The following is a 27,954-nucleotide window of genomic DNA, read 5'->3' on the forward strand; positions in this document are numbered from 1 at the left end:
CTGCATAGGGCCCAATATCTGTGAGGTTTAGAGGCAAGTCCATTGAAGGGCAGCAGAAATTCAGTCTTCCCCCTGAGAGAGAAGCAAGGAAAAAGCTCCATGGGGGAGAGGGAATTACCATGGACTTTTCCTCTCCTGAGTTTGTATATTGCAATCTGAGAACAGTATTAATGACTTCCTTCCAGCTTATTGCTAAACTGAAAGCCTCAACATCCAGCTGGGATGGCCATTGTACAGATGGGGACACTGAAGTGCAGGAAATTAAAAGTCATGTTTCAAAAATGTCTCAAATTTCATTACTTGATTTTCAGAGGGTGTTTTTTTCTACAAATCTAGAGTGTACTTTAAGTAGTAATTAATAGAAGAAGCAGGTGTTCAATACTCTTGAACTCAGAAAAAGCAAATGGCTATTATTTTACATACCTGTAAAGTGTGGAGGACCTAAAAATGATGGTCACGTTTGAAACCAGGAACTTCACTCATTTGCCCAGAGACCAGTATTAAATTAATAAGTGAGAACGGTTTTGTTTGTTTCTCATATTTTCTGTATCTACAGCTGAAATGACTTTGTCAGTGGTGTAAATGGCAGAGAAGAATACAATAATGCAATTTCCTGGCTGCAAATGCATCATCCAGGTAGGACTGACAGAAATAATTGGTATCTTTTTTAGTTAAAGTTCATCGCCTGTTTCTGAAAGAGGCAGACAGACATTCACCAGGCTAAGTTAAAAGCTGACAGCCTTGCACTGTAAAATGATAACCATTTTCTAATCACTTCCAAACCATCCAGGCATTCCTTGTTCACATCAGAGCACAAAAGCTTTCCCACAGCTGGAAATGATCAGTATGGTTATCAGGCTCTACAGGTGACGTGACACAAATTCATTTTGTACAGCTTGTGATATATGCATTGCTGTCACAGTCAATATTTTGATATCTCCACAGACGAATACAGGGTTCTTTAAGTGCCAAGAGAAACACCAGCTATCTAAGGAACAGAACACCGAAAATCTGTAGGAGGTTTTACATTTGCAGCTGCAGACACACATTTCCGTCACAAGGGAAGCTGAAATGGTAATTCAGCAGCAGCTTTGCCTTGCTAACAGCCTTGCATCATCTGATTTATCTAAATTGGTGACCAGGGGCCTTAAATGACATAGAAGAATTTTGTTCCTCTCAAATGGAGAATTTTCTCGCCCTAACATATCCTCAGTTTTGCCATCCTATTTAAAATTATAGCAATGACATTCATTACACTGTTAAATGTTCGTAGACTGTCTTCTTCAATACCATAATCATTTCAATGGCATATTTTCATGGGCCAGATGGCATTCCGTATGCTTTTATTTCTCAGAGATAATATCTAGTCCAAACAAACAGCCCAAGATCTCCTTATTTCAGCTATCTCATACTAGCTTTCCAAAAAAAAAAAACAACTTATTTTCCTGAGCCCATTGCAAACATGCCACTCTATTACTGAATTGCATGAAGTTATTACGAATATTACATTTCCAAAGTTTCTAGCAAATGGAATTATTTTCCTTTGAATCTTTGTAAGCAAATTTTGAAACAGCAACTCAGCACTGAAACACAGAAACTGCTACTCGCAGTAGCAGAATGAGCAGTGTTTCTGTCACACTGTAAACCTTTATACTATCTAGTAATTGGAGATTGTTTGCGTGGGATTTGTTTCCCAAGTCAGCTAAAAAAAAAAAAAGAAAAAAGAAAAAAATATCCTGAGCATGATGCAGATGGGACAGAACACCCTGTTGGTCAGTTTTGTGTCACTGGTCCTGTCTGCTCCTCCCTGCAGGTGCAACTCCTCTATGCTTTGCCCCTTCTGACCCTCCAACGGGGCAAATAACTAAGTTATCTGACCTTGGTTGTTATAGCAATAAGTGTAAGCAAGAACCTCTCTGCATACCATTCCTTGGCATAAACTATAAACACAGGTCCTATCACTCTGAGAGTGAACAGTTTCTGCACAATATGCGATTAATTTCAGAGAACTTAGTTAGTAAGAAGGGGCTTAGATAAAAAGGTAAAATTACTGAACAGAAAATTGATTCTGTTTTACCTCAAACCAGGACAGAGAGTGAAGTTAGAAGGTAATTTAGTCACAAACATTTCCATTTTTCTATTCCCAGGACTATTCATATTTTCTCCTAGAGAATAATTCATGATCAGAATACTGCTGCAATCATGTATTTTACAATTAGATATTTCAATTGCATTGTATTAATTTAGACTGAGACTTTTTAAACTGTTTAGATGTAGCTCTAATATGCAAGGCTTAAGTGACTTGAGAAGCCTACATTTTCAGAAACATTCAGACCTTTTGTATTTATGGTTCGTACTGTGTCTGCCCTGAACCATGTAGACACTTCTTTGCTTATGCTCCAAGTCAAGTGGATGGAAAGCAGTGTTAGTCCACTCAGGATGAAATGCAGCTAATGCAGTTGCATTAGCAGGACATTGAGATAATCAACAGTGCCTTACATTAGCTTAGGAAGAACGTTACTCTAACGAGGCCAGCTGGCTTCTAGACCAGACTTGATTCACATCTGGCCAGTCCAGAGAAGGGCAGGAGTGAGCCACAAGTCTACACTCCTTTCCACAGGAAGTTTCAGAGTTCTGAATCGTGTAAGCCACATAATACCAAATGGAGTGCTTCTTTTTTACTCTGAACATGTACGTGAGAACAAGTGTTGGCCCCGCTGAGTTTCAGAAGACACATGACACTATTTCTGCTTCTAGATTGGAGCACTGCTGTAACTCTGTATATTCAAGTATATAAAGCTCTCAAATTGCGGTTGCATAATTTCATGTCAACTTATGGGTCCTGTCTTTTCAGTGGCAAGATATCGCTGTCAGTTTCAAGATCCCTGTGATATTGCAGCAGTGATTTGCAGCTGTGTGTAAAGTGGGATGCACAGTCTTATCCCTTCTTACAAGGACAAGGTAGTGGCTGATCAGAAACAAAACCAGCAAGTTAGACGGACTCTCAGTTAGCAGAGAAACTAAATGAATTATCTGTGTTGCTCTTCACTGCAGCGAACATCTGGAGGGTTCCTGTAACAGTTCAGTTCTTTGAAAAGGAAGAACATGAGAAATTGCGTCAGAATTAACGCACTGAAGAGGAAAAAAATGATAAAAAGGAAGGGGGGGAAAAATCACTAGGACCAGAAAATTTTCCTCTAAAAGAATAAAAAATTTGTTGAGCAACTTACCGTAAGGATTTCAATCTCTCTTCCTGTCAGAACAGCAGAGATAAGAAAGACCAGTGTTAAAGTACACAGAACACAATTTAAATTCTAGAAAGAGATGACAGGAGAGAGGTGTGTGGTAAAACATAAGGACAGCCATTCTGGTGCAGAGAAAGCTACAAACATAGTACTGAGAAGGTTTACAGGGAATGACTTGCCAATGCAAGCCAAAAGGCAAGTACCTTTCTTCGCACAGCACACAGTTAAACTACAGGCCAGTTTAAACAGGGCCAGGAACATTCTAGAGACATAACACCAAAAGGAATAATTACATACATTTATAGGAAATGGGTTGGTTAATTGCTGTTACAGATACTAGTCCATATACAACTGTTAGCTCAGGAAGACCAAATTGTTTTCCAGAAGCCTAACTAACCACAGGGAGCTTACAGTCTGAATAATACATTACTTGTGTTCCTGCCTCATATCGATAAGTTCCTTGTGTTGCCATCTGGGCCACACATATGCAATGAAAGCTTGCTGATAGCACATAATTACTTATGAATCAAACTAAATCTGCTTTTTGTAAAACTTCAGCTGCTATTTCTGGCAAAGGTATTACCAATATTTCTTTTCAATCTAAGTCTAGATATATAATTAGCAAGTCCTGCCCTCCACAGATCTTGAAACACAGCATTCCATGTAATGAAATCACTCTGGTCATCTCTCAATCAGTTGACATTGCCTTTACTGTCTCTAAGCTGAACTACAATGTCATAAATAGAACAAATGGTTTTAACATCAGCTAGAACTTTTTCCAGTGCAAGTTCAGAAATTGAGAAATCCTATTTAATAAACTTGAAAGAGAGTCTATATTAAATAGTTCATTGAATTCCCTCCTGAGTCTAAGATGAGACACACTGTTTCACTTTTAAAGGACTCAATTGCTTCACCTTTCCCTCATTTGCATGACTTCTGTGCTTAGCTAGGAACTTGAAACTTCAAATAAAAAAAATTTTTTAAATCTTGACTTTACACTTTTCCTCCTGAATAAAACCTCTCTTGTATAATCAGCCCAATTTTCAGAGGTTTATATATATATATATATATATCAGTTGTTTCTTTTTGGCTTTGTATCTCTGCATTATTTTCATTTAATGCTGTATCCAATGTACCTTGTAACTTCTTTCTTTAGAAAAAAAGTCTAAAAAAAAAAAAAAGATAATAAGAATTATAAAGTATCCGTCTCCTAAAACCTTTTTTATTCTTCCACATCCTATGCATATGTAATAGCAAAAACGTCTCCGCTAAGACTACTGCATTTAATCCTGCATTTCAAACTGAAAACACTGGCAAAAATCCTACTGGATGCCAGCAACCCACACATTCACAAACCTGAAAAAATGCATCAGATTTAAAAACAAGGGAAGCCAAACAGAATTGCAGTTTAATCATCAATAAAGCATACTAACATAAAAAGAAAGGTACAGAACAAAAGTTTAATACCTATGTTACAAGATTTATAATGCAAATGGCTGACAATAGACACTGAAGGAATCAATCAAATAGACGGGGGGTCACAGACATCAAGAACATGCTTTTAAAAGCGAATTCTGAAGAAAAGGAACTTGTAAGCAAGGCATATACTCAGTGCTTTATACAGCTCGTACAACCAAATATCAATTCATAAAAGGAAGACATGCTTCTAAATTCTTTGTGCTATGTTTAAAACAGACCACTAAATGATCTATTCATTCTACCTTACTGTGAACAAAAGAGATGTAATAAAAGATGTAAGGCAGCACTTGGAAAAATGTAACAGTTTCAAATCAACAGGCCCAGATGATTAGCTGAGAAGCTCTCTGAACTACTGACAATTTTTTAACAAACATAAAAATCTAAAGAAATTATCAAGTACAAACTGTTTCAAATGTTATTGCACTGTTGCAAGCGATAAAAGTGGTGGCTGGGGACCTGAACACTGGTCAGCCTTATGCAAAGCCTGGAAGAGTTAACTTGTAACTGGCAACACAGATTCAAATATCATCAATGCCAGTTAACAGTCAAAACATAATAATTGATGTTTTCCTAGCAAGTTGGTCCTGTGAAAACAATCTGTTCTCTTTTCAGAAAGGTGCACAGCAGCTTGATAAAGACAGCTGTGTCAGTGCAGTCCACTTGGGCTTCTCCAAGCTATTTGACTTGAAATGAAAAGCTTGCATTTGGAGGATTGAAAAGAATTTATTTCACATTTTTAAAACTTGCTTAAGAGATCTCCCACTGTATAGGTAAGAACAGACCACTAGAGTAGCTCACTTCATGACTTGCTAGCATAAAACCCAAGTGTAAATCCTATAGTGATTAAGGTGGCCAGCCTCCTTTCTTCGGACAGCCTCCATGCAGGGACATGTTTCCAGTCACTGCCCAAAATTCTATGGTGTTTTTAACAGAGATATGAGAAATAACCCAAAGTTTCCTATAGGACAGTGTGAAATGAAAATAATGCTTCTTCAATTGCTATACTGATTTCCATGGCAAAAATGCTTTCTGTGTCAACTCATCACTTCTTTTAATGCAGCAAAAACAACAGTCCCCTGACTGAGAAGTTTTTTTCCTGTTCTTTTTTTTTCTTCTGTGGGTATAAATCACACTTAACAACAAATACAACAGCACGGAATCTACTGTAATCCAATCTCTAATTTCAGCAGCCTGAGGCAAGGTCCTCAAATGCTCATCAGAAGATCTAAGGGAGTTGGGAATAATATTATCACAGCTGTTTTCATTTATCTCATTCCTGGAGAAATCCAGGTTGGCTTGTTCCTGCTCTAAGTGTAAATTAGAGCAATTGCAAAGCTGTTTCAGATCTGCACTAGCTTCACATCACTCTTTGAATGTCTTTTGCCAGCAAAACATAAAATGAATAAACTTCACAACATCTCCTCTTCCCATACCATGGAAGGCACTCAAAACCAAAACAAAATGCAATATATCAAGAAAATAAAAGAAGGTGGTATTGATCTGGCTGACCTAGCTCTGTACCTGCCACAGATTCCTCCCAAAGGGAAGAGACTCCTTCTGCCTATTTCCAGCAGTTATCCTGCTCTTTAGCACCACACAAGGGCTGGATCAAGAGCTGAGAGTTTGTCCAAAATACTGGAAGTGATCTATATGTAGACAGCAGATAAACATCCAGAGGTCCGTGCTCAGGTCAACATGTTGACCGTCTTTAAAATCAAAGAATGTGTTTTTTTCTGACTATATGGGAAATGTTATTTTTTAAAAAATACTAAAGAAGTGATTCTCATTCCTCAAAGGCCTTTGTCAGAAGATGGTACCACTACATCAAACACTAATGTCAAGTCCCATACATTAATAGACAATCATTCCAAGAGAAATCATCTTATAAAAAATGCTTGGAAATACACTACACAAAAATGTAGTAATGATAAAACACTAAAGGAAATTGCAGAAGCTACTTACACACCCAGGAAAATGACTCATTTTGCAGGAAAGGTGTGTTGTTTTGCTATTTAATTTGATATCCTCTCTCATTAACAAAGGCATCGCTGAATATCCATATTCATAGTAACACTCTGCCTGCTGTTGAATATGAAACACAGATCATTTTGCCTTTCTAGATAGACCTGTCTTTATAAACATCAACTTTCATCTATTTTATTGACCTACTTGTGTTATTCAAACACTGAGAGTAGAGAGTTTAATATTGCCATGCAATCTTCAGTGTCAGACTGCAAAAACTACGTTACTGTTATAGAACAGTCCAGGAACTCAGCTATAACGGAAAAATAACAACCCACCAGACTCAAGAAACAGACACATTCAGCATCAGCAGATGTTTAGGAATATTAACAACTTCTAAAAGCCAGCATCTGAACATAAGCAGCAAAAGATCCATCTACTCTTTTCAGGTACTTTAAATGTTATTTTAGATGCCTGTGATTTTTCTCCCCCCATATTTTCTTAGAGTCTTTTTGCATTATCACATTATACGTTAACATTTCAATAAAAATATGATAAAAACCCAGAAGGTCTGAACTTGATGGATGAGGATTCAAAGAAGGGTGAAAAAGAGAATGTAAATGAGCCTTTTTCTGCTAATCTGCTGCTGAACTACCAATTTAAAGAGGTATAGTTCAAATTCATGGAAAGAACTGAATTTTAATAAAACCAAGTATATGTCTCTGATACTTTAGAAAATATATTCTTTAATGGAAATGGGAAAAATAGGTATTTCCTGTGTAATGTACCTGTCCTAAATATACCATTCATTAATCCTTTCAACATGATAAGGACAAGTTGATGAGGTATTTATTCAAATGAGATTCAGACCACTTGTCTTTTTAAAAGTCAGTCTGTGTTTTGGTCCTCTTAGGAGCAAAATTTGTTCCCAGGCCACAAGTATGTTGGAAAAGATATTTCCTTCCAAAAATCTCTATCATTATTTTAACAGCTTTCAAATACACTGAATCCATCTCAGGCTTGCAGCCCAAGTTCTACAGCCTATTAATTTGAATACATTGAAATTGCAATGCTATAAATTTTAATGCTAAATGAAAAAAGTATGATCACCTGAGGAAGAAATTTTTAACACTGAGTGTGGTGAGACACTGGCCCAGGTTGCCCAGAGATGTGGTAGATGCCCCATCCCTGGAAACATTCAAGGCCAGGTTGGACAGGAATCTGAGCAACCTGATCTAGTTGAAGGTGTCCCTGCTTATGGCCGGGGGGTTGGACTAGCTGGCCTTTAAGGGTCACTTCCAGTGCAAACTATTCTATGATTCTGTGATTACATTAACGTTACCTGCTTTAGTATTCAGACTTTCTGCACTGTTTTGCTTTTTTTATAACACACTTTCAGTATGTAATTCAATGCTTTTCATTTTCTATTTATACCCAAGTAATTTCTATCAAATCATTCCCTCACACAAAAATCGTTGTAGTATAAAATCTGATACACGTATATTTAGTTTGAATAGGAAGTTATTTCCTGACATCAATAAAACTGATATCCTCAGATTATTGAAGATTATTGTAACATATTTACACAAAGAATAACAGTAATTTAAACATAGCATTGTTATTTTCTTCCGATCTCTCAAGATGTAAATGCGCAATTAACCTGCACTTTATTTTTTAATGAATATATATAGAATACTTCTGGGATGCAATCTGTTGGATAAGAGGGCATTTGGGGTCAAGCTGGAAGCTGTGCATTCGAAGCACCCTGCACAGAACTGCCAGGCACCAGAAAGTGCAATGGGAGGCCTGTATTTCTGCTGCAGCTGCCGTGGGCACAGAAGTGATGCACAGGAAACTGTCGATAAATCTGAGAGTTGACCATGCATGTCCAGCTTAATATTCACTGTATACATACTGTTAAAAGGAACATAAATATCTATTGACTCCTAATAAATTTTGCTATCCCTCAAATTTGGGTCTTCATACATACCCACAATTAAAATCCTTCAAATGCTTTAAATGGGACTCATATTGATTAAAATCTACCAAACTGAACAAAGCAGACCATGCAGAATATTACAAAAAAACAATACAAAGAGTTTTCATAAAGCTTGAGAAACTGAAGAAATCCAAGAACAATAAAATTAAGAGACAATGGTTGAACATGGATAGAATGAGATCTGAAACAGCATTACTAAAATTATATCAGTTTACAATTCATTTTGTTAAATGCAAATAATTTTAGAACTAAAACGGTATTTTTCTTCAAATTTTACGTTGCAGATTTCTTCAGGAGTCGGTACAAGTCTAAGCCTGAGGAAAATCAGTTAGCTAATTTTAAGTTAAAAACATTTAAAGCAGCAAATCCTGGGTCTAATTCATGTCAGAGTGGATAAATTCAAAGCTAGAGGCTCCAAATATCCCAGCATGGCTTTAGCTTTGACTGATTCTAAAAATGTTACACGTACATTAATATGAAAGGGATGTAGTCTGAAAACAGTGGGTCATTTTTACTGTTTGGACAGCTAAGATTCAAAGTACAATATGTGCCAAAAAAGCTCATCTTTAAGATAGATAGTTATTACTTTTAAAAAATGTTTAAGTCTTTAAAACTGGCAAGCAAGTTAAGTAAAAGGACAGACACACAACAGTACAACTAGGTGGTCAAAAACAAATCCGTGCCTCATACACCCATGGTATTATTTTACTTTCATTAAAACTAAATTAAAACCAAACTTTTTTCTCAGCCCAAACAATACTAGTACTCCTCAGCCTGTCTATTTTTGCAATAGTTTTTCCCAGAAGAAAATGGGAGGTATTTTTTTTCTAATAAGAAATAATATATTCTTTCACCACAAATTAATTCAGAATTGATTGATGGGAAAATTAAACCTTGGACAGAAAGCAATTGTGGATTTTTTTAAGCCAATAGGGAAATGCTCTACAAAATTATGGTGTGCAGAGACAGCTGTTGCTATGGAAACTGTTTTGCAACCTTAAATGTGATGGCAAGTACCAGGTGTCTGCTGTAATGAGACTTTAAGGTAATTATGACATGTAAATAAAGTTTGCTGCCAAAGTGATTTAGCAATAAGAATGGATTGAAACCAGGTATCATCTCCAGGCCTGAAGGACAAACCCGTCCCTGGATAACGTGCTGGGGAGAAGGTGCAGAGCGGCGGTAGCCAACGCACAGCTCATAAGCCACACAGGCCTTCAAAGAGGCCAAGTGCTGCTGAACAGCCCCTGCTCCCAGCCCCAGTGCCCAAGAGAAGGATCCAAGCTGGGTAGGAGTTAGAGCATGAGTCAGCAGAGAAGGACGCATCACTGGGAGGAACAAGATGCCGAACAGCCACCAGACTTCACCTTCGGTCACTTGCATTCTGCAGCACCCAGAAAAATTTATTTCGTTCTCTTCACCCACTGCAGTTTGGGGATCCTGCGTACATTGCTGGCTTGGGATCAGAGATTATGCCCTTTGGCACAAAGGTTCCCAGGGAAGTGGGGGAGAGGCTGAGGACCTGCGATCTGTTAAGATGCAGTTCTTGATACGCTGGTTTCTGCAGTATTGCATGGCTTCAAGCTGGGTGTGGTTGACACCAATTCTGGGAAGCCCGTACAGAGAATCCAAAAGCACTAGGTCCTTTGACAGCACTATGAGTTAGGGGATTTTCCTACAAGGGTTTATCCTAAAAAGAGCACATCTCATATGTCAGGACATAGGAATGCAGAAGTTTTGGTAACGAGCATGGTGATATTGGGGAAGTGGAAGAACGGAGACAGCGCTACGGCCTGGCTTTATAAGGCATGGAAAGTAAGACAACTTACATAGGGATAGTGGGTTCTTGGTTAAGGGAGGCATTCAAAGTGTAGTGGGGACATAAACGAATGAGTAGATTTTGGATACACGAAGACTGAGCAATCGAAGTCTACAGAGCCCTCTGTTTGGCTATGTTGAAGAAAGTGGTTCTCTGTCCCTGAGCTCAGACACTTAGGCAGAGAACTCACATGCCCTCTAGAAAGGGCATCTGTTCTCGCAGCAGATGTAGTGTGATGCTCACACAGCTAACTTACTTCTACCTTTTCCCACAGATACCCACAGGGCACCAGCCTTTCCAGTCTTGTGTGGTAGGTCTGCAAGCAGCTATCTGGCACATCAGGCATATGGGATCCACGAGCTGGGAAAGCCACAGATCTACACTGCAGCTAAAGCGGAGGGGAAGGACCAGTAAATAGGGCCCCACATTCAAAGGAGCCCAGCTGCAAGGACCATTTCCCAGACACAAGTATGCCTTTCCTTTCAGTACTGGCTCAACTTCTTTAGGATGCCAAGAAATAGTAACAGATAGTTTCCCTGTGTGCCCTGCCAGTATTATATATCAAAATTAACCTGCTGCTTTTCCAAGTTATTTTAGACTTCAATGCATTTATTTTTGCATGTAAATGATGGACTTCAATTTGCAAGGCTCCAGTTCTTAAAGCACATTTCAGTAACTGGCACTGTGGAAGTTACCCACATGAGCCTTGCTGAGTCAGAGCCCAAATGTGGTATTGTTGAGAAGCTAGTTGAATTTTCTCTAAATCAGGTAATTTTGGTAAATAAATCTTTACCTTTTCTTTGAAGAAGAGTCTAAAAAGTTCCTTTTCTGAAATTTAGCGGTGTTTCTATCAGACACTTTTGGGTTTCTTAGCTATTCAAACCAGTGCTCAGAAATTCTGAACAGGTACACGTTCACAGAGCCATCTCAGAGCCAGTTCTCTCACTTCAGGGGAAGAAAAGCGTTGCCTGTAACACAGACTTCATCTCTATCAAGGCATCCCACTTTGGGAAATCAGCACAATGGGAAGCTCAGTTCCATCTGCCTCCATACCCCTATGGCACAAACTGACCACTGTAACCAGCCTGGAGCCTACTTTTAGAGATGACTCCTCAGATACCAGCAGTTACAATCTCCTGGCTTTGCTCAGACATTTCTAAGCCAAGTCTCATAACATTAATGAACTGACATTGAAAGAGATCCTTTATAAAAAACAAACCCTTTTAAAACTTTAAAAAAAAAATATTATATTCTTCAATACAAAGTTTTCCAGCATTCCCACTTGCTACAGAGTCTCAAGTTGCTGCCTGCAGAAATTTGTTTCTCATTACAATCACATGAACTCCAAACCACACAAATGATTGCATTTACTGAAATGCATGTGACTGCTTCCAATCCGTTAGTGCATGTTTCGAAGAGAAGCCCTAGAAGTCATACCTTGTATTCCAGACACGACATCAAAGGAATTTGACTACGGCTTTACAACACAGTATCAGAAAGTCAAGTAAAGGTAACCTTGACAAAGAGCCAAAACTAAAAAAAGCAAAAGCACATTTGTATGTCCCTGTAGTGCTGGGAGGGAAGGAGAGGGAGAAAGAAGTGCAATGGAGCGTAGTAATTTATCTCAATTATTGTCTGCTTTTCCTAAATCAGTTTTGACAAGAATTACATTTCATAATATCAATTATTCTCTCAGCCTTGTTGGGTTTGGTTCTCTCTCCCCATATTAACAAGTTCATCGATGTCTCCCTAAACCACATTTCCTGCTACCACTGACAAAGAACAAACCCTGGTGGACCATCAACACCCACACATCATGTTCTCACAAAAGAGCAACAAGTGGTGTTTTTCCCATCGAGCACAGGAGTGCCCCACAGGGAAGGTGTTTTTTGCCTCGGGAAGTTCACAGGTGTGGGGAGCACCGGGTCCCATGCACAGCCAGGAGACCTTATCTGATTCACATGATTTTAACACTGCATAAACATACAGCAATAGAAAAAACAGGAATGGAGCAGAGATCATTTCTACCTAGGCAGTTTTCCTTAACGAGAAAAAAAAATGTTTTCAAATTGCTATTGTAAATTGTTAAAAATTTTATCTTACCTCAAATACATAGTGACCTTTCTTGAGATCTTTGCCCTTAGCAGGGTTACGGGACTCATAAGCTATTGCATATTTGATTGCTTCCATATACAAAGAAATAAAACATTTTATGTTTTCAATAAGTGACAGAATTCTAACCCAAAGAGAATTAGTCATGAATCAGGGAACACACCTTTTTAGTGTGATGCTGTCAGGAACGCAGCAATAAAGAAACTTTTGACTTCACACTGGGAGAAAAAAGAAAAGCTCTAAAATTCTATTGCAAAAAGAGAAATATATCCCAGCACACTGTATATTACAGCATCACCTTGAAGATACCTTTTGGTTTAACGCAGCTGTTAGGTTTGTTCTCCTCATTCTCTGTCTTTCGATTTCTCACCTTGTGAAGGTCCATCCTGAAGTAAAAATACCAACAGCAATGATCATTCCTCAAATTGCTTTACCTTTAATGTGACATTTTTCAAAAGAGAAAAGCTACAGCTTTGTCTTAGCCTTTCTATGCCTCAAATATTCAAGAATTGCCATGATCAGAACATCTTCAATGACAATTTCTTTTGTTTATTTGAATTTAGCCCCTACAGGGAAGAGACCTTTTCCTGCCAGTGGGTTTTTGATTTGTAGAGGCTACAACAGGAGAACAAAATACATAGCTTTATATCCAGCTACTGGTAGGAACGTTGATTTCTCCTTTTAACCCCATCAGTTATTGTGTTCCAATGAATGAGAGTGAAAATACCTTTCACTTATTTGACAGTTTTCCATTTGTTTTGTTATCTAGATCTTGATAATTCAATAGATCTCCAATGTTTGAGAAGAACAAAATATTGACACTGAAGAAAAATGAATTATGGCCATTCCTGCCTTTGTTTCAGTGCTTTTCAGAACCTGCTTAATATTTGATTTTCATAACCAGTGTCACACAATCTCAAAATATACTCTACTTTAAAGGAATTTAGTTATCCAATTAACTCACTTTGGGCGTTAAATGGCAGAGAAAGACAAGAGTTTTATTCAACGACAGAGACTGAGAAATTATTTTATAATGTTATTCAGTGCACCAGGAGTTTTATGACAGAATTATATTGATCAAAATTATTTATATGGTATAATTAAGTTCAGCAAGTCATCAAGAAGGCAGGTCATTATTGGTGCATGAGCCAATCCTGAAAGGGAAAGCAGAAAATTGGATAATACAGAACGACCATAATAAACTATGAGAGGGACAACTGAGTGAGCAAACCTGATAGCAAGTAGCATGTTAGAAGCACTAAAGTAAAAAAAGATCACAAAGCTGAAATGCATGAGGAAGATTAAAACTGTATCTACAGAAGGAATTTTATGACCCAATTTTTTTTCTCTTCACTACTGAAGTGGTAAGCATAAGACTACGACGGAAAGGTACCAGAATCTCTGGAAAGCATCCGGTGCTGTTCTACCCAACAAATTTATTTATAAGGGCAGACGTCATCAGCCAGAAGAAGAAATTTGGAGGCACACAAAGTATAATGTAAGGACAGAAATTTTCACACAGCAAAAAATAAACAAAGCAATGAATTGGATCTGTGTTGGACATAGCTAACGTGACACCAAAAACATTTTCCTTTATAAGTGGATAAAGAATGATACCATACAGTTCAGCAAAAGAAACAGCTTTGTTATTTAGAAGGCGTGTTTTGTATAGTTCATAGGCCATATTTCAACATTTTCTTAGTGTGAATTAGACACTCAAAGTTATCACAACACTATTAAATGGCGATGACAAATTTCTCAGTTGTTTGCAGTCATGCTTTCCTGCATCATTAGCTCTTATAAGCCCCTGAAAGATACTTTTGGAAAGATCACATTGTTCAATATCTCATCTTTCCCTTGCAACATTTCTGACACTTGGCTTTGAGACAATTCTCATATTTAACTAAATTCAGTGGAAGACATTTAGATTTGTACATCTCAACCCATATAAATTAAAAATATAAGTAGGAAAACATTGCAGCATTCTGTGTGTCCTCCAGCCTCTTATCCCTCTCCATTGCCTTTCTGCAATTCAGTGTTCTCTGCTATTGTTAAAAGTTCCCACATAGACTGCAGTTTTCCTCCTAAATATTCCAGCGTCACCTAACGTCCTAGACTTTCAATGGTTCATCAGATAGTGCTTGAATTAAATTTCATTTTAGTGCAGTTTATGTTTCTTAAAATGACTTGCTCCATGGAAACATATTTTTTTTTACCATTTCTGACACAGAAAGAAAAGCCAGTTGCAAGGAAAAACTTGCAAAGTACAAAAATCAAAATCCATTTGAAATCCATTTGGAAAGACAAAACTGCTTTTTGTACACAACCTGACACTGAAAATCTAATATCCAAATATGAAACATAGATAGCATCTATTTCAGTAGTACTGCACCCTTGACAACTTTGTAGAAAGTAAAATTACTGAAAAGAAAATTGGTTCTGTTTTACCTCAAACCAGGACAGCAGCACATTTCACAGCCTGCCCTTGTCATACTTCCTACAACACTATGTCACACTACTTGGACTTTCTGAGTTTTGTTATAGAAGAAAATGGTCCAAAAAACATATGCATATGCATCATGAATTTCTCTCACGTGGATTATGGTTCTCATTATTGTTATTCATGATTCCCAGACAGGAACTATTACAGCATTCGGCTATCAAGATGCGTGTAAAAATCCATGTCCATATTTGCCAATCACAGCAAAACAAACAGAAATTATACAGAATTGGTTTTGATGAATCAACAAATTGATAACATTTCATGCAGCAGAAAATTCTGGTTCAATGGTTATTGGCACAAAATTCCTGAACTAGGAAGCGGTAAAGCCAACTAAAGGTAATCTGGAAACTCCAGATAATACTTTCAATTATGTCTTTGAATTCTAGTTTGCTTATTGTAAGTTAATGCCAGTGGCATACATGAAATAAAAAGTGCCTTATATTAGCTGCTAATCTAACTCCATTGAAGCCAATTAGTTAAACTAGTCTGAATTTGCTCCAAGGCTTTACCACTTCAGCCTTGTCTTTTTAATAAATCAAACATTATTAAAGAGAGAATGCAATAAAGTTACAGTGGGGTTATTTGGGATATATTAAAAAGAAATTCATGTGATACTAACAGATGACAGCTCACAAGTTTGTTCTTTCACTTAAAAAATGCATAACAACCTCCAACCAATGAAAAAGAGTGAAAGAAAATTCAAGGAAGATCATCTGAATTTATAGATTTGCTAAGTTTATAAAATAGATTTTATGCACATAGTACTACAGAGACTGAAAATTCTTGGACTACTTTAATTAATTCACACAGAAAAAAAACACACGAGATTATGATTCTGAAAAATTTTAACGTATAACTGAAAATATATTACAGAATTTATTTTTTTTTTGTTCAGTCAGTTATATATGAAGATATAAACTAATCTATTCTTCTTCCATAAATTAAAGGGGGGGGGGGAAATCACCTGAAAAAAAACCACCACGAAAAAGCCACAAACATTCAAATAGGTAGAATCTGGTACAAGTATAGTTATCCCATACTGCTGGGTGCTGGGCAGAAAGAGCCCCCCCCTGCAACTATTTCATAAGCTTACCTTTAGCAAATTTGTAGGAATGGGGGAGTGTTCAAAGATTATTTTGCAGATTCTATGTATCAATAAAAAAACTCCTTATGTATGTGCCATATCACCAATGACACAAACTGGTATTTCAGTTCAATAGTTTGGTTTACTGACCCTTCAAACCTCTCACCCACAAAATGGGTAACTAACGAACAAATGTTTGTCTCTTCTCTGCTTCTTTTTCATCTCTCTGCTAGTAGTGTGATCACAGTCAGACAGCGAGGACACAAATGGAAACCCTAACTAATGGTCATGAAAAGATTATATGCCTTCAACTGTTATTTCTAAGTTTTAGTGAGATTTTCCAGTTAAGCTCTTATTACTGTTCTTAAACTCTAGGAGATCAATTGAAAAGCGAAAATTCAAACACGAGGTCTTTGACACAAATTGCTTGCAGGTAATTAGGATATCAAAAGTCCACAATAATGGCTACAGTACTATTCCTTTCAAAGAGTACCTGACAATGAATGTTTGATGGTACTCACAGCTCTAACAGAAAAGTTCAGTGTGAGGACTCTAATTCTTCTTTGAAGACTGCCATAGTTAGCACTATCATGGGGGCAGGCAAGGAGGGGAGAGCTTAAATAAGCATTTTGTTGCTATGAAAAGCAATGAGTTTGGTACCTCCCAAAGACAGACAAGCTCATTAGTCATAAGAGCTCAACAAAGCAATGCTATTTTAAATTCAGTGACTCTGAGCAATGGTCAAAACAATGTGGAATCACCACAATAACAAAGATGACCTGACTCAAGCACGCCTAGCCAACCTCTCGAGGTTCAGAACCTCTTCTAGCTCAACCACCTGGACTAGGTAATTGCTCTGCCAAGTGGCCCAGAGTTAGCCAAGGGCAGCAGCCTTTCCCGCAGAAGGGCTGTATTAGATTTCTGCAAGTCTGAGCATCTTCACCCAAGCTTTACTGATATTTGTAAATCAACTTTCTTTTCTTCTGAGAACAACTGGAAGTTGGATTTGCTTTGCTCATTAATGTATAACTTCTAGTAATGCCTTCAATGAAGATCTTTCATTTATAATCATTATAAGTTTCATGAGCCTAACCAAGAGCATAAAACTGAGATTTCTTCAGAGTCATTTTAACCTCCATATTTACATTAACAACTTTCATAGGGAGCATCGAGTTTTCAGTAGTTCTGCTCTGCAAGCAGGGTATGGACCTACAACATTTTCCTTTTACATCTCCAAAACATTTTCATGCATGAGCCAAAACTAATATTATTAAAAGTATAATAATGTCTTTATCTGAATACTTTCTATGCTTCCTGCAGCTATTTGCTCCACATACAGAAATGGTTTTCCCACCCCAACAATTCCACAAAGATCCACTTAATGCCATTCAGCAATGACTATCTCCCTGACCTTTCTTACCTGCATTAACTTCTGGTTTAATCTGAATTTTCATATGCTGAAACACCTAGGAGGTATGCGGTAGTGGCTATAAATAGCCATTTCCAATTATTCTTTCTCTGACCTTTCTGTCTCTCATTCTTGCCAGCGTTCCCTCTCAGGGCAGCCAAATGACAATTTTGTCAGTAGTTTTTTGGATGTACTCTCTTCTCTCATTTATACTCTCCTTTTTTTTCCTATGCAAAAAATCTCAGTAAACATTTCCAATTAAATTATACATCATCTTTTTGTTAATCAAGAACTCGTGCTCCACGTGCAGCTTCCAAATTGTATAGAACCTGAAGTTCATAGAGAAATTAGTGAAAATCACTATCCCTCCAGCTCTTGCAAGAGGATCTTGAGTGAGAAAAAGACTTGGAAGCCATAGCTTGCAATTAGAAGTGTACTACTTTAAAAAATCCAATACATATAAAACCTTGAAATAAACCAGAGTTTTCCGCTGCAAGCACTGCCTGATCTGTTTTCTGACCAGCATAATAAAAAGTAACAATGCAATATTCTTGAATAAGAGTTTAAAAACAGAGGAGTAAAGTTATTTGCAAATGTTTATACACAGAGCTATAAAGCATAACTCTTGCAAACTTAGCCATCAAAACACATTCCTACTATAAAAATAGTGACACACCGTCATCTTTTTTAGTGGAAAGCTTATTCAACATTTGAAGCACGAAAGAGACATCAATTTCAAACCACTTAACATGTTTGGAAAACTCTATGGAAGTAGAACTCAGAAATATGCACTGTAGATGATACTGGGTGGAGAGAACTGATGTGAGGATGAGGAAGCTTACAGATTTAGCTTGAAATAGTTGAGTGAAGATTTACTTCCTGATTCCCTCCTCCTTTTATGAATCCATTAATGCTGCACACACTAACAGCTGTTTAACATTCCTGTCCATCCAACCAAGGATGGCATCCACCCAACAGAGGTTTGTGTAAACCTGAGGTTTTAATCTTGTGGTCTGTGGACTCCTGGCAGGAGCTCTGCAGTATTTATAAAAGGCCTCCAATAGGTAACTAAGAACAGAAAGCCCATTAAACTTTTAGTACAAGAAACCAAACTTTCACTTTAAAACCTAAGTGGTCCACAAGCGGAAAAAGATTGGAGTTCACTGATACATCAGGCAAGACTCACAACGTGAGTCACAATTCATCAAATATAACATTACACTTTTTCCATTAATATCATGACAGTAGTCTGTGAGGAGATGACAGATCAGAATTGGCCTATAAAATTGTCCTGATTCTTTGTCAATATGTACTGAGCAGTTCAAATGACATCAACCACATCCTAACCTCTATTACCTTTATTTTAATTTGTATGTGCTCTGCAGGGTGAATACATGATGTAGTTACCATACTTGCCATGCTTCTTGGGGTGAAAAAAAGTTACAGAAATCAAGTAAGATCTATAATATTTTCTCTTAAAGCTCTGGACAAAACTGTAGCTGACAGCTTAATCTTGACAAAAGTTACTGCAAATGTTTGAGATGTTCTGTAGTTTAATTTTACATCTCCAAATCCCTGACCTAAGTAAAAATCTATACACTCCAAACTTCTTTAAAGATTGCTTCTAGCATTCTTCAAAGAGCAAGATTTTCCCCCTAGGACCATGCAAGCTGATAGATGATGACCTTTATTACGGTAAGAATGCACATCAAGTCTATTGGTAGAAGATACAACAGGAAACTCACATTTGGCTTCTCTTCTCAGCTGATCAACAAATACAGCAGGATGACAGTTTACAGACTCACAGTTACTCTAGAGAACGCCACAAGGATTGAAGCTTTCTGCAAAACTGTCTTAAGGCTACTGTATAATGAAGGCAACTCCTACATTTCTTCAGTTTTGCAAGACTTTTAAATTCACATGTTTATTGTACAGTTCTTTGAAATCTCTGATTTCAAGTCCTATAGTAGTGAAATAATCTGAATGGGACACATTCCACAAAACCAGAGGTGTTACAAGGGTTTATGCTAGTGATTCACAGAAAAGGTTCCTTTTATTGGGAGAGCAAACCCCCAATAAGACCTTGATGGGCAAAAAAAGCCCAACAAGACCTCAGGGAATACATACAAGAGATGACTGAGGAATAAAGCCTGAGGCCTTGACATTTTCTCATCATTAAGATTTCATAGAGCCATTTGTAAAAGTCAGGGACACCAGTCCTTGCATGCTGGCCCAGCTCCAATTTTTGTAATTACACCCCAACAGCTTAAATTCCCCTTTGACTTTGAAATATCTTCCTGTTCTTTGTAAAATTCCCTAACACTTTTTCTTTGCTTAGTATCTCTGCTTTTTGTGGAGGTTCAAACTTGTATACCTTGACTTCAAGATCGAAAAATCAAAGATTTATTGCTTTGTACCCCTCTCACTATTGCAAAGCCCACAAGTTCTGTTGATGTATAACCTGCTCTGGCTTCTTACTAAAGGATGGCCCATGGCGTGCTAGTGAAACCAAAGGTGCTCTCAGTCACGCTTAAATGATTTCCATTAAAGCAATGGGTTAAATTAATCCTGATAGTTCAGTCTGGGGAAGCAGGGCTCTAAATTGCTGATGAAAGAAGCCATAAGGAAAATAAAGGCTCTGAAATCTTTGAAGCTTTATTCCCTGAGCAGGAAGGCACAGGAAGGACTTGAGGAGTTGGGCTCCAAAGCAGAGGGACAAAGCTTCAATTCAGCCCCTGTCCGTGATGCTTCCAATGGACTTGTAGGGAAGAAAATGATCTATTAATAAATGTTAATAGATGAACTCAATTTACAAATAGGCTGTGAACTGCAAATACAGTAGTTACAGAGCAACTTTGTTCTTGTTTTTTTTCTTCAAACCTTATGTCTTCCTAACACTGTTTCGAGATTTGTACTTCCTCTGTCCATCCTTCCAGCCTCCTTACTGTTGCTTTAAAAATCCATGTACAGAGAACTTCGGAATCAAAATTCCAAACTCTTACAGACATAACGACAACAAAAATACATGCAAGTTTGGACATAATTATATTTATTGGACTTGTGGGTTTGTTTGGTTTTTAATACTAAATGTAACGAAGATAATATTTGCCATGCAAATTCCTCCAAGCAGAAGGAGAACTCCAGGAATTACTATGAAGTTCTGCTTTGCCCTTTGGCCCCACCACAGACAGGGCCTGGATAATCCCCGTATGCTGCTGGATTTCACTGTAAGATTTTGATTTGCAGATAGTGAATTTGGATTTGCTTAGATTTGATGCAAAACACTCTACTCCTGAAACGCTTCTGCTGAGATCTGGAAGTCACCTTGTCCACACAGCAATAACCCACTTTGCTATAACAACAGCCCTTACACTTATGAATATGAGATTTTCAGTTAATCTATAGCACCTCATTGAAGGAAATAAATGTTTTACAGACAAAAGTATGGTAAAAATATTAAACATCACACTCTACCGCTTTGCACAGTATTTCGCAGTATGTAGAGTCTCCTCTGCAGTCATCAGAACTACTCCCAGCACAAGAAAGAGTCTGAGCTTAAGGCGGTCCTACATGGCTGGCCAAGGTCATACAGCACATCTGTCACCCAAACAGGCAGAGAGCCCAAACCTCTTCCAATTCCTGCTTCCTATGCCTTAATTGTCAAACCATGCCTCCTCTGACTGACATTCAAAGTCTTCAGAGCTCTTTAGAATAGTGATACAGTAGATTAATTTCTAAAATATTTGGGATAATGTATACTCTAAAAGGATATGCATACAAAATATGAGTCATACCAAGAAGACAGAAAGGCCATTCATAGAGGGCACTGGAGTTAGAAGCAATAACATTGCTTAACACCAAGTACAGTTATTTCAATATGAGAGTGCCCTGTCAAGGCCATTTGACCAAAGAAAGCGAGCTCCAGCAGAACTGTACAGTATACGGCAGGGTTCTGTGCCACTCTACCCAAAAAGCCTGGGAAACACACACACACATTCACAGAAACAGTGTTCGCCAAACACAAGTCAGGAGTCTCTGCACAGTCGCACATTATTGTTAGCGTGTCCTTGCTGACTTACTATTTCCTCAGATGTATACAGTTACAAAAAGTTATAAAGAAAAATCCTTAAATAATTATTTTTTAGGCTCCTTAAATACAGACTTTGGGGCTATCTAATGCTAGAGACATACTGACTTGTTCCACTTGAAATGCCGGTCTGTATCTATTGCAGTCTGATGCTTTGGCTGGTGAGTAGAATGCTTCTGCCAGCTGCATCCACTGTTTGCATCTTAGCTTTTCACCTTTTAACTTCACTTCTTCCCCTGCACCAATAACCTCAAAGTTTTTCTATGACATTCAGTGCTGAAACAATCTTGGGATTTCTTGCAACTTCCTACCTGGGATAAATACATCTCACAGCCCCGCACCTTTGATGCTCTTAGACAGCAACATCACGTGAAGAACACTGTAGGAAGAATCATAACAGCCCAGACATCTGCTTCTGCTAACTGCAGGCAAGAGGGAAAGAGCTCATAAACAATGTGTGGCTGCTAAGCCAGAATTACTGTGTGAAGTTTTTTATTCCCATTGTTGAAAGATGGATTCTGGACATTCTCTCTGTGATTATTAACAGCTAAAGAGCAACGCCAAGAAACCTGTCAAAATAGCTGACTTAAACCCTTTTTGCAGAGCAAGTCATACTCCCCGTGTTGGTAGTGAGCACAAAGAAGGTTTCACATTTTTGACACCTAAAGTTGTTACACAGTAGAACACAAGGAACATTACTCAACATTTCTCTGTGGGCTGCCATATGGAAAGGGGTACAGCTGTTATCTTTCATTGCATTTCTAGTATCCACCTTCTTTAATAAGAGATTTGGGGGAGGGGGACGTCACAAAAAAGGAGCACCAGAGAGAATTAATTATCTGCCAGTATCCTCAGCTGTTCTGGGTCTGCTGCTCCTGTGAATTCCTGTCCTGTTCTCCCTGCTGACTCCACATGCTGAAGACAGTATCATCTGCCCCTTTCCCACACATCAGCACATAAAACTTTTTGCATATTTTAAGACAGTCTCACTCAAGGACTTTGTCACCAGAAGCTATTTTCTTCTGCAGCTTTACACAGGTGACAGGTTTCTTTCAATTAAAAGGTACAGTCTGCCTCAGTCATCAGTTTGTTTCTGCCTCTGACATGGCATTCTGCCACGCAAACCAGAATAAAAGACAATATTTCCATGGCATTCACCAGCAGTACTGACAGAGTGATGGGTAACTAAAAGAATATTGGTGTACTCTTGTTAATTTGACTTATAAACATAATTGCAACTAATCAATTACATAGTAAATTAGATACCTCTACAACCGAGCTCAGTGAAGGCCCCTTAATTATCTTTGGCATCTGCAGCAAACAGCTCTTGCCCTATGTGTTCCTCATTCCCGTCAGTGTAACTTTACATCCTTTTGGCTTTCATAAAACAAAAGTCATCATGTCAGCACCTCTGCGAACCTGTAAACAACAAAGCGAGCTGGCTCGCAGCACCAGGAGTTAAGAGCAAATCCTCCTGGAGACACGGTTAGCAGAGCTCACATCAGCCACGCAGCCAGCTCACCCTTGATTATAGCTGGTTTATTTCAGAAAATTGTCAATGGAGATAACTCTACCACACTTGTCAAAAGAAAGGGTATCTAAAAAAAAAAAAAGCAACATTCTTACGTAAGTATTGAAACTAAAATAAATGTACCTGTTTCAGCATTATTCAGAACACAAAAAGAATCCAAGGTTCATTAAATTAAAATTTAATTTTACTTCATTCTTTATACAGAATAGTATGGTTGATGGCTATGTTAAACATCATAATTCAATACATTAATTATTAATTAAATAAATTTGGAATAACAGTCTCAGACGGATAAAGGTCAGTAATTTAACAACTAAATTTGAGTGAAAATTAAGCAAAGCAATAAAATGCCATAGTTCAGACAAAAAGTATGACACTCTTGCACTGACGTGAGCTGTGCTCCCAGGGCTGCGCCAGACACTCTGCATTCTGAAAGCGTCATTACATAGTGATGCAGCTCGCTCACCTGCCGGGCAAAAATCCACCAGAAGGAATCTTGGGGGAAAATTCAGTCATGATGAATATACGTAGTTGCTAATTAATTTTTTTTTCTGTTGCATTCTTCTAGACCTTTGGAACATGGCCACTGGTTTCGAACAGTCTGCAGTATGCCACAGCATATAAAAGTATTAGAAGTTGAAGTAATTGTCCTTGGAAAATAGGGCTGTTTATATTACTTTAATTTTCTTTTTGAATATTTATAACTATGCCACTAGTGCACTGTAGTGTGGATGAACAATCTGTATTTCATATTGATCTTAGGGAACTCGGCAAAGGCTTTCTTTAATCTATAATTAAAAATTAAAACCTTTAGGGGAGCTATTCATCTGACATTCAGTTTTCTTCCTGCTGCCCTCTGCCAGTAATTAAGTTCTGCTAGTACTTTCAAATTTTATAAGGACTTGGTTTATGATAATTTTCTTCAAATTTATTGCCACAAAACAACAGAGGCTTATGTGACAACAACAACTTCCATTTCAAAAAACCCTGCACAGTAATACTGATAATGTATTAAAGTGTTTGTTATTACTAAGCTGTATACTATGAAAATCTGTACTGCATATCCATCTGTCTTTACACCACACCTGTTACAGGTAAAAGCTACAGTTTGCAGAAAGAACGTAGATTTCACCATTCTGAATTCCATTTTCTTATTTTAAAACTGCCTGGTTTTACTAAGTAAATTCAATCCACCTGGTGATAATAAGAAAGGTCTGATACCACAAAACAACACCTAGTTATCTCTTTGCAGTCAGAGACGTGCTGATCAAGTCTCAATATGTTTTGTGAAAAAGGACCCCTCCTGTGCTGCCCTAACGGCACTAATGCTGATCTTTGTATTAACCACAACACTTTTCACCCAAAGAGCTCAGAGCACTTCTCTAGGGCAAAGCATAATTATCCCAGTTTCCCAGGTGGGCCCAGCACTCCCACAACTAGCCCAAGATCCAGTTCTAAAGAACCAAATGTTTCTCTAGATTTTCACCAAACCTTTTCACATTAGCCTAGTTAACTGCAGAAACGCGACCGGCAAAACACCTCAGTAATGTCAAACAAGCTGCATATCGAACTCTCTTGCTGCCTAAAAAATACTTGACTTACATCTCTGCTGGTCAAATCAGAAATCATTAGTTTACAATAGAGAAATCGGGCACTTGGCACATTCCTTATTAGAATGGGAGCTCGGGAGGAAAACACGATAAGAACAGCTCTGCAGCAGTGCACCCCTGTGATTAGAATAGTGGCATGCAGTGCTTGACACTGCAGGTCTTGCTAGAAGGAAAAACTACAAAGCAGCTACCAGCCTTCCCCAAAGCTGCCATTACTTGTAACCATAGGACTTAAAAAATTAATAGTAAGATAGGATCTGAATAACCTCCTGCTGTGTTACACAGTTTCTCCAAAAGGTTCTCAATCACTAGCCTGCAAAATGCTCTAGGAGAGACAAAAACGATTTTAGTTAAACAGCCAGGGAAACACAAAGGATCATAGCAAAAGCAAGCAAATCACTGCGCTGCTGCATTTCAGTGAGCATTTAGAATTTCAGCCCACACTACTTTTTTTTTTTTGTCAGTACAGATAAAGAAACATTAAAGAGTTTAGATTTTAGCCAGATTTAGAGTGTCAAACCCTGGAGCTAAAATGTTCAATGTCATCCAGATTCTTCCCACTTTTGTAACACTTATTTGAATGCAAAACAAAGCTAAAGGCTCTAACAAGCACTCAAGCAAAATAAAGTAGGTATTTAGAAAAAGTCATCGGCATGCCTTTTCATGCCATACTAAGAGGTTAAACATGTGTCCATGGGTACCATAATTAGTCAAAACAAATTCTGACATTAAGGACATAAATTTATCTGTGGTCTTAACCAGAAGAACATGGAAGTTAATGTGTATTATCCAGGAGATAAGGCTGTAAGTGTAAAATGCGGGTGCATGGAGGTAAAATTGAAGTACCTGGTGAATCTGATGACAGCGTTACCCCCAACAGTTACTTTGCTTATCAGTTCCAATTTAAAAACACACAGCTGTGAAAATAACTATTTTGAAAGACATTTGAATTTCTTATGAAATGAAATGAGAACATGAAAACAAAACAGCCAAGTAATCTCAGCTCAAACCCAAATCCTGTAACATTGACAATGCCCTGAGGATCATAGCCATAGCTTGGAAAAAATCATGTATTTTCTGCAGAGACAGTGCTGCTCCGTTTCTATTCATACCCTTGCATATTTATGAAGACCAAGAAGTGAGGAATCTACTTTGTAGAAGAGGAACATCTAAACTGGGTGCTGGGCCTGTTTATTTTACCTGGGATAGGAGGGTTACAGGAAAACATTCCTGTAATCTGACAGTGTGTTCACTGACTATCCCAATTATAGTATTTAGACATATTTAACTTTCAAAAAAGAAAATGACATATGACAAAGCTCTGTTTCTATCGTTTTTCCCCATTGAGATCTCTTGCACTGTGCTACTTCTTATTTTTCTGAACTGAAGCAATAACACTGCCTTAGATCCTCCCACCCGTATATGCCAGAAGAACAAAATTAGAAAGGTGTTAGACATTTTGTCTGTTTGGAGTTCTTTACTGGAGGCTGCTTTTCTTCTGTATCATTCATTTTTCAAGAGTGAATTTCTAAATTGCTGGACATATTAAGAAATATCTTCTTCTCCTCTGATTGCCATATATAACAAGACCTAAACTGGCCAGTACTTCGGTATGGAAATGCTTCACCACTTCAAAGCCAAGAGGCACCAAAGGCTTCCAATCTGCAACACCAAGTTTCATTAAAAGGAAACATATGGAAAACTAGACCAAGGTAACCTTTTAAATCAAGAAAACACAGACCTGATGGGATGGATAGATTAAAATTAAATGACCTGAGAACAAACCTCTTTGTGCCTTCCTACCACGGCCTTGCACAGTGCTTCTTTCCACTGCTCTTCACTTTCTAATACAGCAATTTTCAGTTCTTCCTGATTTACAACAAACTCCTCAGGCCCATAAACAGCCCCTGTGGAGGTGTCCTCTCTCAGCCATAGGACTGGTTTTGGGCTGGTGTCCTGCTCCAGGTTTCCAGTGGGCCGTGCAAAACAGTCTCCCCTCCCTGCCAGCCCTGCTCACCCTAGCACAGGGTCACGACGGGGCTGACAGGTTGCCTTTCCCCTACCACCCAGATGAAGTGGTCTGAGTAGAACAAAGTACCACACCATAAATGCAGTTCTAACATCCCTTGCAGCTACAGAAAGATTATTTCTGGTTCTTTGGCCCTTTGTGAACTAGCACATTCCCATGTCATCCAGTGAAGGAGCCCTCTCCCTGCTAAGATGCCAGTAGAAATGCTAAACTAGCCCAGGGAAAAGACCAGACCTGCATGGCCATATGAAAACATGCCACAGTGAAAAAGAAAGAATGCAACACCCATTTCTGTACAGGCAGCACGTTCACAGAGGAATTAACACAAGCTGTATAAAAGGCATTATTGCATGGAAAGCAATAGAGCCCCCAGTCTCAATTACAACAAGCATCATTCTACCATGCCAATTTACAGTACATTTACTCATGAGAAATACATGTTTCCATAAGCAAAAATACTTTCATAGCACTGTATCTAATGCTGCTTTGTTTCACTGCACCTGACCAAGCAGCTCACATGGAGAAATTACACTGAAGCAGCAGATGAGAGTGTGTGTTCACCTTGTGAATGGGAGGGAAGTAAATCTCTGCAGGTTGTTTTTTTGTTTCTTCTAGAGAATTTCTACATTCTACTGCTTCAATGTCTCTTTGCATGACTCAATATCCTTGATCCCAAAGGGACATAAAGTTTGGCAACTTTATTTTCTGTTTCTTCCTTGTTTTCTATTAGCTGTTAGTGTGAAGATATTGGATTTTTTCTTTGATCCCTCAGAAGAAAATCAATCTTTCTGAAGAAAAACAAGCAGAGAATTGTCTACTGACAATCACTGTTCATTTGACTTTTTCCTATTATTTAGAAGGCAGTAAATGCCTCTTTCTACTGTAACACTACTTGTATTAACACCAAGTATTCTCCAAGGTTTTCCATTTTACTACTTAAGAAGATTCCCTTTTCTGTTAGTTCAGGCTCTGCAGCGGTCACACCATACATGAAAGCAAATATTGCAGGTTTTCTATCCAGTGATTAAGACATGACTAACTTATAAATCAAACCTCAGACAGACTAGAGCAGAAAATCTTTATCAC

At 38.0% G+C, this 27,954-nt stretch overlaps 1 protein-coding gene across 2 annotated transcripts in view; it reads right to left on the bottom strand.

Moving 5' to 3' along the window:
* Positions 1-27,954, bottom strand: part of RSL24D1 (ribosomal L24 domain containing 1) — an 88,950-nt gene that overhangs the window by 7,723 nt on the left and 53,273 nt on the right. The window contains exon 8 of one of the 2 annotated variants that reach the window (XM_054214668.1): positions 12,926-13,002. In XM_054214668.1, coding sequence (XP_054070643.1) covers positions 12,926-13,002 — 77 coding nt within the window. Of the gene's footprint in view, positions 1-12,925; positions 13,003-27,954 lie in introns of those variants that run through there. The other variant, XM_054214672.1, reaches the window with a different exon arrangement.

The sequence above is a fragment of the Rissa tridactyla genome, chromosome 9, assembly GCF_028500815.1.
Source record: "Rissa tridactyla isolate bRisTri1 chromosome 9, bRisTri1.patW.cur.20221130, whole genome shotgun sequence".
In the NCBI taxonomy this organism is placed as follows: Eukaryota; Metazoa; Chordata; class Aves; order Charadriiformes; family Laridae; genus Rissa; species Rissa tridactyla.